The sequence below is a fragment of the Odontomachus brunneus genome, unplaced genomic scaffold (assembly GCF_010583005.1).
Source record: "Odontomachus brunneus isolate Ranch 3 - 2012 unplaced genomic scaffold, Obru_v1 Obru_scaffold_120, whole genome shotgun sequence".
Lineage (NCBI taxonomy): Eukaryota > Metazoa > Arthropoda > Insecta > Hymenoptera > Formicidae > Odontomachus > Odontomachus brunneus.
Window position 1 is genome coordinate 420,578 of NW_022639570.1, and position 15,038 is coordinate 435,615.

Below are 15,038 nucleotides of genomic sequence, written 5' to 3' on the forward strand. Positions count from 1 at the left end.
AGTCATCCTCTTAGCCTTCTTCTTTTTCTTTTTCTTTTTCCTTTTATTATTCTATACTTCTTTATTACTCGTATTTTTCCATTCTCCCAGTAATCTAAAAACTCCTGACATACATCATTCAATGTCATTTTACGTTTCTTATAATCGTTTTTAAGAACTAGCGACTTCTCCGACGATCGGGCCCGGGGCAGCGGCCCCAAATATTATAATCTTATCATTTCAGAAGCGGATGGAGAAGAGAAGAGCCGACTGAGATAATAAATAACATTTTCCTTTTTTTGGGGGGGGGGGAAATACTCTGCTCGGTGCTATCGGGCGGCTAGGTACCAATTACCTAGCCGACCCCGATCCTAAATAAATACTGTAAAACTAATAAACCTTGTAAAGCACCGATCAGATAATCTCTCTCTAAATTACGCATTTTTTCCGAGACTCTCCGTGAATCACTCCTCCTTCTCATCCTTTTCCCCACGAACCTCATTGGTTATCAAACTTCCTAAACCCTACTCCGTGCCCCTTTTCCCGAAACTTCCATTGGGCACCAGATTTCCCAAGCCCTCCTTATTCATTCCTCAGGAAAACTACTGGTCCTTCGATTTCCAAAATCACCCCACTAATCGACCATCCGAAGGGCTTAAAAGGGGCCTCTCTGGCTCTATTCTCGCTTACTTCCCACTTCCTTCTTCTCGCTGGCCGTCGTTGTGAACTCCAGGGCAACTCTTCCGCTGGAAAACTCCAAGGCATCATCTGCCGAAACGCTTTTCTTCACTGGCAACACCGTGGAGAACACGCTGAGGCTTTGCTGACGTTCCGGCTTGCCGATCATCAACATGATAACTCCTAACCCTGTCTTCATCACCTTCCTACGAAGACGTTATTAGTCCTACGCCCTCGTTCATTCCGCTTCCCTACTTCCCGAACTACTTGCTCATCGACGACGTTACTAGACTCACGTTTCCGATCTCTACACTCCTCATTTTCCAAACCTCTTATACGAGTCTAGCGAGTGTAAAATAGTTAGATCAGATTCGACCACGCCAGGACAACACTTTTCTCCAGCCGCAGCCAGCGCTTCGAAATCTTCTGCATCACAGAGGGAACCTGGCGACTAAAGTGAGTCGACAAATAATATTATTATCCCGCGCTTATCGCCGTGCGTCGTTAATATCGTGCACTTTCTTATTAATAAATTCCCCTTTATTTTCGTACTCTAAATCGCCTCTTGATTATTTTTCATCGATTCCTGACCTTGCCGTGGAAGCAGAATAAAGAGTTGCGTACCCCGAGATCCCACTAACAATCGTATTCGGCCTTTCAGTCTGCTAATAGTTTCAACGTAGCCGCTCACGTCGAAACGCGTCCTCGCGAAACTAACTAAACCTGCGACTAAAATAATAAAATTCACGATACCGGGTTAGCACCAAAAAGATAAATCGTAGGACGTAACATATATTTTTTATTAATAATAATATCTGATATACGCAATGAAGAAAATAAAAAAGGACATAGGCCTAGTACATTTTTACGGAATCTGATATATTTATCTGGTACTAAAGTTTTCTTCCCGCCGGCAACACTTCCTTATGAAAAAGTACTATTATTGGTACTATTAGAACTATAGCACTAACGATATTTTTGCTATAGTGACACTGTTAGTGGTAATAGTTCTAGTAGTTACTTTTAAAAAGTTAAAAATAATGGATTAAGTTCATTCTTTTTTATTAAAAAAAAACGTTTTTTCAAATGTTTTGGAAAAAACGTTTTTAAAATATTTAATAAACTTTTTTAAATATTTATTAAACGTTTACGTGTAAACATTTATAAATATTATAAAAATATTTAAAAAAAATATGAATATTTTTCTCTTTTCTCGAATTTTTCTTAAATTTTCCACTTTATTGTTTCACACGCTATTTAATTAAATTTAAATTGCACTTTGAAAATTTGCTTGCTATGTTGGGACTCGAACCTGAGACCTCTTCTGCTTCTTGAGTCGTTCACCTTACCCACTGCGCCACTTTCACCGAGAGACACTTTATATTGTATACATATGATATATCCATGTACGAAAACAAATGATTTATTAAAAAAAAAAGAATAGATCTTTTTAAACGTAAAAAGTACCAGCACTAATAGTGTAACTAACAGTGTCACTATTAGCACTAATAGTGTCACTATTAGCACTAATAGTGACACTACTAGCACTGCTAGTGAAACTATTAGTAACACTGTTACCACTAATAGTATTTTTTTGTAAGGGCTGGTTCTATGTTCCCGCAAATGTTGCGAAAACGAAACTAGGACACCCTGTATATTATATGTAACATATAAAATATAACGAAAAATTACCTTTATTGTACATTTTGACAAATTAATATAACACACTGAGGTAAAAAAAACTACCTAAAAAAAATGTTGCATTTTTTTATATAAACAATAATTGAAATGGCTCTTTAATTATATTTAAATTTAATATTTCCCAGAATTATAACATTTTTAACATCAAAAATAAAAATTTTCATTTTACTAATGGAAAATTAAAAATTAAAAATCGCTTAGAATAAAAAATGACGCCAATATGTTAGATTAGGGTTAATAATCAAATAGCTCGATCCTCATTCTCGCGAGCGAGCGTAGATCGTGCGAGCAGCCTTTCCTCCTTGACAGAACGCAATTTGCAAAACAACTGATCCACGACTCCTATCTTCGTCGAACCAACCAGGCTACCGGCCCAGAGAGAGAGCGACAGACCGAAGTTAACTGAAAAATATACCCGCTCGACGATACAAATAGCGACGTTCACTGGCACCAATAGAGAGGAAACAAAACAAGGCTTTTCCCTCGGGTACACATGACGCTCGGTTAGGTGTGTGTGCGGATAGATGTTGTTATGTGTGCGTGCGAATGTACTATGCCGTAGCGGGAAATGATTTCACGCCAGAAATTACGGCGTGTCTATTTTCGTAAGATCATCGATGTATCTTCTCATTCTCTTTCACAAAGTCGCCGACTTACCTTCTTTTATTTCTGACTTGCTTTGTGTCATTTTGTCCGACTGAAAATAATCAATATCTTGTGCGTCGCTTTCTTTTCTGTTAATTCTGAGCTATACACTTGATACCGCGGATGCTTTATCATTTATATGGACAGTTACTAAAAGTTTTAGACCAGCTGCTTTTATTTCTAGTTAAAATAAAGAAATGTAGAAATGTAGAAATTAGAAACGTAGAAAGAAATGTAGAAATTAGTGACAATAGTAACCTCATCGTGAAGAGGAACTAATATATTTATAATAATAATAAATAATAATAAATATGTATTAGGCAAAGTGTACAAAATTGATTTTGTTGAAAAGATCGCATTTGCTAATTTATAAAAACATTTTTATTTATTCATAATATCTTTGCAAACATTAACTGACATATCATTTGTATGTATTATATTTAATATGTAAAGTCAAGCTTATCTCACTTTGGGACATATATCTCAATAGGGAACATAAATATATACACATTTTTATTACTACCTATCACTTACAAATATACTATGCTTAAAAACTATAAACTTATTACTATTTTCGATATTGTTGTTTTTATTGGAATATAAAAATGAAATGTAAAAATACTAATTATCTATTTACCTTATTACATATTTAAGACAATTTATAGATTAGAAACTTATATTATTTGCTACTATATTCTGGCGGAATAAATCATAATATCGATGTTATTTTTTTATTTCATAATGAGTAAAATATATATAAATATATACAAATCACATTTTCTCTTTAGAAATAAGAATTTTCATATTATTTTTTATTATGTTTATTTCGGTAGTATATAATAAGAGCGTATAAATATTATAGTATCTTAGTAACATGAACTCTTTTTAACATAAGAAAGACATATTTTGTGTATGTGTGTGTGTTACTTCTTTTATTTCTTTAGAATTATTTTCTAAAAAAAATTCTTTAGTGTTCCCTTAACTCTAAGAATAGTTACAGAAATCTAGCAAATAAATATCATAATAAATATCTTATTAACCTTCAACTTCTAATATGTTGAAGAATATCCGTCGCAGTTAAGGACTGTAGCAGTTAGATTTTAATATCATTCGAAATTTGTTGCGATAGAAAACTAAGAACAAGAAAATGTTTCCTAAAATGAATATAATTTTATATTAGCTAATTTATTAAGGAAAACAGATACAATTTTCACTAATTGAGATATTCATCTTATGCATTTCTCATAAATGTTAATTAATCCTGAAAACGGGAAAGTATTCAAAGCAGAAATGATATTTTGACAGTTTTACGTTTCCTATGCTTCAGTGAAAAAAGTTATTTGCTTACATGTAACATGCAATCTCAGCAATTATTAATTATTTATATTAATTTTACATATTAATCTGTTACTTATCTCCTCTTCTTAACATTCTTGTTTCTTAACATTCTTGTTTAACATCTTTCTTAACGCTCTTTCTTATTCTTATCAATAATATTCTCTTTTTCTGCTGATTATTGTTACCTCTTTATTGACGCATACTAAAACACAACGTAAAACTGTCAAAATATTACATATATATTGAACACGTTTGCGCTTACTCGATCAATCAACAGTTATAAGAGACACATAGATAGAAATGAATGTAGCTGATCAAAAATTGTTGTTAACCATCGATTTTTTGAATGGTAAAACATCCACGGTACCGAGTATATGTAACGTGATAGCATCGAAATGTATTTCTCTGGGCTTTTTGGTATTCAAAATGAGTGGAATTTCATTCGAAGCGACAACGGAAATACCATTACTCAGAATCACAAAAAAGTGAGTGTTTAATAAATAAATATTATAAATATTATATATTATATAAAATGTCCCAGACTCTTTTCCGCAATTTCTGTGAGAACGTAGAACGAATTGAGGTGAACATAAAAGTCCTATACCGTTTTGTGATAGTCGCAATAATAGTCAAGATATTAATTATTAACACTAGATTTACGAGATAATTTGACGGTCAATTTGATGGGTATCCGAAGAAATAGGTATACGACATAAAAATTTCAAAATTAAAAGTCTGAGAAGTAAATGAATAATTTAAATATATATTCGTATCATTCCATTAATAAAAGTCAACAAAAATTGCTAGAAAATAATAATAGTTTCTGTAATTTTGCTCGTGAAATCCAAAACCCATCAAATTGACAGGTCTCGTAAATCTAGTATTAAAGAAGACTGGTAAATGATTACATGCGATGTGATAAATTAGCTGTAGTGGCGAGGTGTGCTGTACATTATGTCTTATGTGCTTGTACATTTGGTCAAATTAAACAAAAAAGCCCTTTATCATTTTGCAAATAACTATATAAATTTTTTATTATTAATGAAAGAAAATTATTAAATGATTGTGTGCAATAATGCACAAGTTTTCTCTAAGGGGACTAGAACGGTTTCATCTTCCAAAAATTGAGTGAAATTCAAATGACAATTGTAGACGAACGAATAAACATACATAAGGTTTGTTTTTCTTAGTTTTTATACATACTTTTAGGAATATAATAAACCGTAAAAGTTAAAAAAATATTAATAATTGAATGAGATAGTGTTAAATTAAGAAAACGTTGTTTTTGCGGTTTTGCCACGATTCCGGGGAAACGAGTTAAAATTTTTAATACGCCAAGCGTCATTTTGTAAATTAGATTTGCCTCTATAGATTGAACCGGAATAGAACAAAAAATCTCAAAAATTATAGAAATAGCAGACAAAAAATAAAAAATGTCTAAAAATTCAATTTATTTATTGTTAAAACGATAATTAATTTTCATATGCAAAGTTCGGTTTAATCTATGCAGTATGTCTTTATCTTTAATAAAAAAAAAAAATCAAATCGATATTTTTAGCCGTTCTTGTATTATCGTGGCAAAAAGAGTGGAAAATATTTTAAAAACTGTTTTAAAAAATAAACGTTTAAAGTTTAAGAACAGGTTTATAGCAAGAAAATTGTTAGATACGAAGCTCAAAAACTGTCTAAGCTGTATAATGACGTCTCAAGGTCAATTTCTATTTGCATAGCAATCGAAATTTTCCTATCCTAACCTCTTTTGTTGATGCGAGTGATCGCTTGTTGGTCTCTACTACTGCCACACAAAGGCGCATCGGTACTGTAAGGTTTTAATGTTACTTCCGACCCATTCCAAATTAATCCAACAATAAGAAAAGCAGTATTTAAGCAATTTAAATAAGTTTAATATGTTTTCCCAATAAGCGGCAACCTTCCGGCTTGCAGCTAAGATTTTTGCTTCTACTACCGACTGTTCTCGTCTCCTTTGTTGTTACTCTTATATTTGTTACCAGTGACTTCCACACAAAGACCTATAGCCTTTGTTTCCGATATTATTATTTCTAATTTTTCGAACCGTTATTACTGTTTATCACTTTGTTTTAAATAAACAATATCCAGGGTTGGGAAAGTTACTTTATAAAAGTAACTCGTTACCGTTACCGTTCCTTTTTCTAAAAAGTAACTCGTTACCGTTATTCGTTACCAATTTCAAAAAGTAACTCGTTACCGTTACCGTTACTCAAAAAATAATGAGTCGTTACAAATTTCGTTACTTTTTTTATATACAAAACAAACTTTATGCATGATTTTTTATATAAAAATTATTAATATGCTGTAAATGTAAATAAAATTTTTTTTTATTAAAAATCGCAGATTTTATTTCAAAATAAGTTTTTATCGAAATTCTTTATTTATTTTTAAGAGAATTTGTTGCTCGATGGTATCATCGTACAAATGTCCTCTTTGCGGTGTTAATACAGAGCCACCTACACTGAACATGCGTTCCACAGAGGCACTACTTGGAAGCGCTGTGTTATACTTAAGAAAAAGTTTTTTAAGTTTTGGATAGTCATTTAGCATATCAATATTACAATTTTTTGATTTTAAAAACCGTTGTAGCTCTTCTTCTTCAGATTCAGTTTGCGTGCTTTTGTGTTGTTCAAAAATAAAAAAATCATCGTGCTCATCAGACTTTATATCTTTTGGAGAACTTTCAGTTGACTGGATTCCTAATAAATCTCCCAAGTAGATTTCGGCAAGTTTCTTTTTTTCTCCAGATAACCAATTTAACTTAAATTTTGGATGCAAGCATGTTGCAATTATTAATTCTTTTTTTTCGAATGTTGTACAGAATCTAAAATTAAGTAATAATAAATGAAGCGACATTATTTTTTTGCATTTTAATTAACTTGTAAAAGAGTACTTTGAAATAAAAAATATTTATTATTTTTATTAATTAAATTCTTATTTGAATTTAACACATGTATTAATCGCATATGTATTAATTAGATTATTGACCAAATCAATGAATTACCTCTTATCTAATCCTTGTTGAATAGCCGTAACCAATGGATGACAATCTATAAGATTAGATTTATTAAGGTTTTCTAATTTTTGTTGCAAGGTACTCAGAACTGGTAGTAAATACTTGTTTTTCTTTTTATATCGAGGGTGTATATCAGTTGGACACGGGGCAATTGGACACAGTCCAATCACAAGTTGCTGTTCCAAGGGACCCTACAAATGTCTCTAATCACACGGTGCTGTGATTGGCTGTGTCCAAATGCACCGTGTCCAAGTGCACCGCTCCCTGAAAATTATATCAAGTAAATTCGGAAACGTAACGATAAAAGTAACTGTTACTTTCGTTACTCGTTACCAAAAAATGTAACGAAGTTACTTTTTTCGTTACAAACAAAATTTGTAACGCCGTTACCGTTACAGTTACAAAAAAAAGTAACTGTAACGGTAACGGCGTTACAAGTAACGCGTTACTTCCCAACCCTGATATTATCTACATTTCTTACACTCATGATCGCGCGCGCTCCGCCGCACAGTGGGCAAAAAGGCTGTCTCGGTGGAAATTAATCTGGACGGTATAATTTTTAACCGATTTTAATTCTGTTTTTTTTTAATTTACTCGTTATGAATTGCTCTATAACTTTGTCGAATCACTTTTTAAAATTAGAGTTTTAATTCAAAATGGCGGACTCAAAATGATCTTGAAAACATAGAAACCATAAGATATTGAATATGCTTGCACCAGATAAAAAATATATTTAAAGATAAGGTCAAAATTTTAATTTCTTGCTACTTAAGACGACTTGAAACGACCCGAAATGTTTTACGACTTTCTGATATCTTCATACTAACAGTGCATTCAGATTACGTCTTTGTTCACACATTTCACATATTAATACATGTTGCTTATTAAAATATGTAAATTTTAAGCTAAATTTTGAAATTTAAATATTTTAATGAGCAATATGTACAAAGTGTGAACAAAGACGTAATCTGAATGCACTGTTAGTATGAAGATATCAGAAAGTCGTAAAACATTTCGGGTCGTTTCAAGTCGTCTTAAGTAGCAAGAAATTAAAATTTTGACCTCATATATGTAATTAAGAATTCTTAAAACCTATATATATTTTGTCTGATACAAGCATATTCAATATCTTATAGTTTCTATGTTTCCAAGACAATTTTGTGCTTACCATATTGAATTAAAGCTGTAATTTTAAAAAGTGACTCGACAAAGTTATAGGACAATTCATAACGAGTAAATTAGAAAAAAACAGAATTAAAATCGGTTATAAATTATACCGTGTAAACTAATTTGTTCACCGAGAGAGCCTTTTTGCCCATTGTGCGCCGACCGCGCACTACCTCATATTTTTCGCTCTCCTGAACTCAATTTTATGAATATCGAGGTTCTTTTTGCGCCAAAATGTTCTTAAGGAATTGTACTAAACGATTACGTAAAAACCCAAAAATCGATTTTTTGAAGATTTCAAACCGTTCTAGACCCCTTAATTAATATCTAAAAATGTATGTGATAATTTGCAAAATGGTAGAAGACTTTTTTGTTTAGTTTGACTTAATGTATAAATATACAACGGAAATGGCGTTACTACAGCTCATCTACCATATCGCGCGTGATTATTCACTAATCTTCTTTACGCTGCGTTCGGAAACGTCACTCGAGTACTCTCCCTCTCTTTTTATCTCACTATTGTATCTCACTCACTCCAACGCAACGGGAACACTTGAGTGACGTTTCCGAACGCAGCCTTAATTGATATCTCGAGATTTATCGCGAAAATCACAAAACGATATGTAACTTTCATGTTCATCTCAATCCGTTCTACATTCGCGTAAAAATTGTAGAAGAAAGTCTGGAACATTCTCTATATATTATCAATTTTAAGTTTTTCTTAATATAAAAAGTCATAATATTAAAAGCTGAAATAAAAATTTTACAAATGTACTACTGACAGCTAGGGATATGAGCTACTGATATGAGTATAGTATCGATATTTTTTATTCGATACTAATATTATTCGGTATCGATACCGCAAGCGATACTTTATCAGTATTGAATTGATATCAAAAGCAGAATTCTAGTATCGGTATCGATACCAAATGAAATCTAAATGGAGGATTCATATCGTGTCCAAGACCCAACGTACGACGATCCAATATCTAAGGCCGATTTTACATTAGTTGCAAATCGCAAAAGTTGATGTCAATAACATAATCTAGAAATAGACAGTCATTATAATACAATAAACATTTGCAGAAACTTTTGTTCCAGAGTAGTATTGGAGAAAATAAATAGTTCAAAGATTAGTTTTCTTTGCACATCTTTTATTTATATTACTTTTTTTAGTTATTAATTTTATTTTATTTTTGTTTCTTTGTATTTCTTATAAAATAAATATAATATAGTAGTTATTTGTAATTGTATATATTTGCAATTGTACAGGATGCGGCAAAAGTATCGAACCGGTAAAATATCTCAGGAGTTAACAATTAATATTATATGCATATAATACAGGTCTATGTATTACATCTATAGAGTTATTTCTTAATTTCAAGTAATTTAGATCAAGTAATTGTTATTAAAATAGGGACAAATAAATATTTTAGTATCGATTAGTGACATATATAAATCAACTGCGAAAATTATATATCTTATTATAATACTTTTTTTATAAAATTATCCTTTATAAAATTATCCTTCTTTCAATTCTGACATGTAATCATTTAAATTGCTTAAAATTAAGAAATAACTCTATAGATGTAATACATGGACATGTGATACTAACTGTTAACTTCTGAAATGTTGGCGAGTACTGTTCGAACTATCGCCGTTAGTAAAGATGTTTCGATACCTCAGTATTGATGTCAATATCATTTATTAGTATCAAAACAAAGTATCGATATCATCGTATTAAAATATTGATACCTGCAGGCGTCGATCGATACAGCTGCCTTCCTTCAAAAGCTCTTTAAAAAAATTAATAATGAAAGATGAGATAAAAAGTTTCTAACAAAGAAAGTGGTCGAAGAAAGATATTAAATACAAAATTAGGCACATTAAACCAATACCTAACTATATAATGCTATCAATCTAAATAAATATGACAAAATGATATAGACGTTGTCATTTCTAAAAAAAACATAAGCTTTGTAAATCTTATTTATTATAGAGTTAAGAAACAGCATTAATATCATAATTTATTCTTCCAGAATTTACTAAATAGTACAAATATGAGCTTATTTAAATTGCCATATTTATCACAATAATAGGTTAGTAATGCATTCATGATTTTGTACCAATTTGTGGTATTCGAAAGTGCATGCATTCGCGTGTGTATGTGTGCGTGCGTGAGTGCAAGTGCGCGAGTGTGTGTGTGTGTGTGTGTGTGTGTATGTTGCGTGGCATACGGGCGTGCGTATACATATGCGTGAATGTATGCGTGTGTATATGTGTGAGATTATTCTATAAACTTATTATTTTTCATCAATAGATTTATATATTTCTTTATTTTCACGATGAGATTACTTGGTTACTATTTGGAATACTTTCTTTTCGTCACAAAACTAAACTGTCATGTTACTAACTGTGATACATCTGCCATTTTTGAGAAAATATTATAAAGAAAATAAAATCTTACCTTAAATTCCAAAAATATAACACAATTATAATTCGAAATGTTCAATTTTTGTGTACTTAGCTTAACACGCGTATTATTAATTTATTTATTTATTTTCACAATGAGACTACTTATTTTATCTTGTAACTAATTAAAATATTAACCTTATATTTAAAATTTCTAAAAAGGTTTTCGAAATTTTCTTTAAAATTCTTTCCTTTGTGCATTTTGTAATACTATTTAATGAGCATTCATTCATTAAGTCTATATTATTCGATAATTAGGACATAGTTCATTTTTTAATGAAATTACTGGTACAGCCGGCATTATCCCCAATATCTCATTAAAATTATAATTCATATTTATTGATTATTTTATTTCCTGTTATTTTCCGATCGCTGGCAAGGTCTCATGTAAACGTTCGTTTCGTTAATAATTCCGCGAATTATTTATTAACAAAAATGTAAAATCGATCGTACCATCTCATTAATTCAGTCATCGGGGGATTTACCTTAAGACGCGTATAAGACATTGGCACAGGCAGTAACCGAGCAGAGCGTTCGCCTCTCGGCCGGCAGAACGCAAACCCAAGTCAACAGTCACGTACCCATCGATACCCGTCCATCCGCGTTCAGCCGCGAGGCGGATTCGCGCGTACACGAGCGATCGGAGGCTGCGGATGACGACAAAGATGAGGAGGACGCCGCGCGAGCGAGCGAGCGAGCGAGTTTCGGTTAGGAGTGCCTTCATAAATATGCAGAACCAATTACGCCCGGGCCCCACCGCCACGTCTTTCCCGTCCCCGCGGTCGCCGTCGAGAGTGGGTCTTCGCCGCTCGGCCGGCCGCGGTGGCCCCCCCGAAGCAAACGGAGCTTTAATTCGGCCGCATTTCTTCACTCGCTCGGAAATCACCGAGCGTTCCCCGGCCGTCCAGGCGGTTTTCTCGGTCGGCGGCAAAGGTGGTCTCCACGGCTACGTGCGTGCCCGCGGGGGCCGAATCGCCTCGTCGCGCTGCGCCGTGCCGTGCCGCGGCCCACCAGCGGGATTATTCCCGAGGCCGGAGCTCGCTCCGGATAATATCGCGATAATGAGGGAAATTAATGATCGCGGTTAGCGCGATTCATCGCCTGCCTAAACGGTGCGCCATGATGGCTCATGAGTCGCGCGCGCGCGCGCACGCACGCGTGCGTAATCGGAATTTAATTTCTAAGTGTAGAATGTGGAATCGCTGAAAGGGTTAATTTTCAAGTTTATATTGTTTCCCGCACGTACTTCCGCTATAATGGCGATTTAAAAGCGCACCCTCCAGCGTGTTATCTGCGTAATACGCGCATAATTATTTTGTCATCGATAGTGGTTCGACGAGAGCGAGAGACAGAGAGAGACAAAAAGGTGAGACGGATATACTCGTCACTTGGCCTGAAAATAATTAATACGTTATCGTCAAAGAGACATCGCGATAATACTGGGACGCGCATTAGCCCGGCGTGAGCGAGATTTTATTCATTGCTTTCTCTCTCTCTCTTTCTCTCTGTCTCTCTCTCTCTCTCTCTCTCTCTCTCTCTCTCTCTCTCTCTCTCTCTCTTTCTTTCTCTCTCTCGGAATCCTCTTCGGCGGCGAAATAAAGTCAAACACGTAAAGACACATTTCCGCGCGCGAGCGCGAGCGGTGAGATACGCGGAGAGTGACGGACGTTTTAATTACGCGACTCCTTCAGGCAAAGGTAGCGGCGCATTAATCGTACAGATTCCGGAGAGGGTGGGAAGAGGGAACACGGGGAGAGAACGGTGTGCCACAGCGGGCTAATGACGAAGATAAAGGCGGCGACGAGGGGGTTGGACGATGGGGCGACAGGGTGGCAGATTACGCGAAAGACTTTCATAATATTCGGCGTTTAAAATTCTCGCATAATATCCGACCGTGCGCCGCGGCACGACAGTGGAAAAAAGGAGAAAGAGGAAGAACAAGTCCAAGAAGTAGAGGAAGAAGCAAAGCAAGGAGAAGTAAAAGAGAGAGAACGAGAAGAAGAAGGAGGAAGAAAAGAAGAAGACGAAGAAGAAGTCAGGGCAGAAGTATGCGTCGCCCTGGGCATCTTGGGATAGGACTCTGTTTCTTGTTTGTTTTAGCGCGTGCTTCGATGCGTGCACTTCGCTTGTATGTGTATGTGTGTGTGTGTGTGTGTGTGCGTGCGCGTGCACGTGGTGCGTGCGTAAATATATGCGTACGTGTGTACGCGCGCTTACAAAGTTTACCGCACCAGCGTTTCACTTAACGCATAGACGAGGATTCGCACAATGCTTGCTCTCATGCGCGCGCGCACGCATTAATTTTGCGTTTACGATTTGCGTAAGACTCGTGACGACGACGATGACAACGACGTTAATTTCGTTCGACGATAGGAATTTCGCGTTTCGCGAGTAATTCCGTAGGAAATTATTCAAGTAAAGGAATCTCTCTCTCCTCTCTCTCTCTCTCTCTCTCTCTCTCTTTAAATGGGCAAATTGCACGGTGCATTTAACGAGACCTTGCGAGTGATTTATATCTTCTCTCTCTTTCTCCCTCCCTTCGATTTCTCGTCGCGAATCCCCTCTCAGTCTCCTCTTTTTCTCCGGGCGAAGTCAATTTTCTCGCGTCGTTATTATTCGACGAGCGCGAGGATTCGCACTCGCCAGCGTCCTCCAATTAGCAGTATAAAGCGGCGTAAGCGGGCGAAATTTCGTCGGATTACAGTTTGCCTTCCGTCGACCCGCACGAACTTCAGCCACTCGGCAGCGACGATTACGAAAACATGGCGCAAGTTTTATCTCTCCCACAAATTTGCTATCGTGAACGGAGAGGAGGGGACCGGGTTATCCGTACCGACCATAACGACGGCGCGATCCTGTCCATTGAATACAAATAAGATGTTCGCACTATGGTAAAGATCGATGGTGGTCGGAAAGTTAATAAAACTGCCGGATATCCTTTTTCCGATCATTGGTATGCCTAATTGGTCATGATATGCCTAATTAGACCATGATTGAAATGATCATATATTGAGGTTATATTTCAATGTATTTATTTAAGCTATAATAAATAAATCTTTTTTTGGCATCAAATTATTAAAAGCGTTATAATTCAGGCTTTATATTAGAATATTATAATAAATTTTATTAGCGATAACAGTCTGAGAAAAAATGTGTATAAAAATATATGCTTTGTTAATTCTTTTTATTCAAATATAACTTACTGGCATATATATCTTTATGTTTTTATAAAATATTAATAATAAATATAAAAATATAAATATGTACTTCACGCACACGCATGACGATTTTTCTCATAACTTATGTGTAAGAAATTTTGTATATAGAAACTCAAAATTGAATGAACCTCGTTAAAAAGGTTAAGTAAAAATGTATAAGGTTTAATTAAAATATTTCATCAAATATAAAAGTAAAACAAGGATAGATTAATATTAATGGATTTTAAACTGCTTGTGTAAAATTATTCTATTTAAACACTATTTTTAAAAACCAAAATTAAAATTAGTTAATTTAACCTTATCTGGATTTTATCATAATGACTAAAAATAAATAAAAAGTGAATAGTACAGTAAGATATATATATAAACTTTATAGTACTTCAAAAAAATGCAAGAAAATGCAATACTAAAAAGTTAATTAAAAAATTCTGAAGAAATTCTCAAAGTTCTATAAAAAGAAAATAAATAATCTTTATCTCTTGCTATTTTTCGGTAAAGTTGATAGAATTCGAGTAAAAAATTATTGAGTCCAATAATTTTGTAGATATTTTCGTAAATATCTTAGAAAATGGAGGTCGTACAAAAAAATTTTTCAAACAAAAGTTGTTTGTTTCTTTGCATAGAATAAAATTCTGTAATAAGAAATATATGTTTCTATTTAAAAAAGCAAAGTTGACCTTGACCTGACCTTAGTGGCGCCACTCAAAGTTAGATTAACTAGATCAGTGAATAGATTTAAAACTATACAACTTTTGTAGGAAATATTTCTTTTGGAAATGCTTAGTTTTCACCGG

The 15,038-nt window shown here is 34.1% G+C and overlaps 1 protein-coding gene across 1 annotated transcript in view; it reads right to left on the reverse strand.

The window, feature by feature from the left end:
- Positions 1–6,636: 6,636 nt before the first annotated feature.
- The window catches only part of LOC116849605, a 37,342-nt gene continuing 28,940 nt past the window's right edge, over positions 6,637–15,038 (reverse strand). Inside the window, exons 3-4 of the mRNA XM_032826927.1 lie at positions 7,376–7,475; positions 6,637–7,195 (exon numbers count right to left, since the gene is read on the reverse strand). Coding sequence (XP_032682818.1) covers positions 6,736–7,195; positions 7,376–7,475 — 560 coding nt within the window. The 3' untranslated portion in view covers positions 6,637–6,735. The remainder of the gene's footprint in view (positions 7,196–7,375; positions 7,476–15,038) is intronic.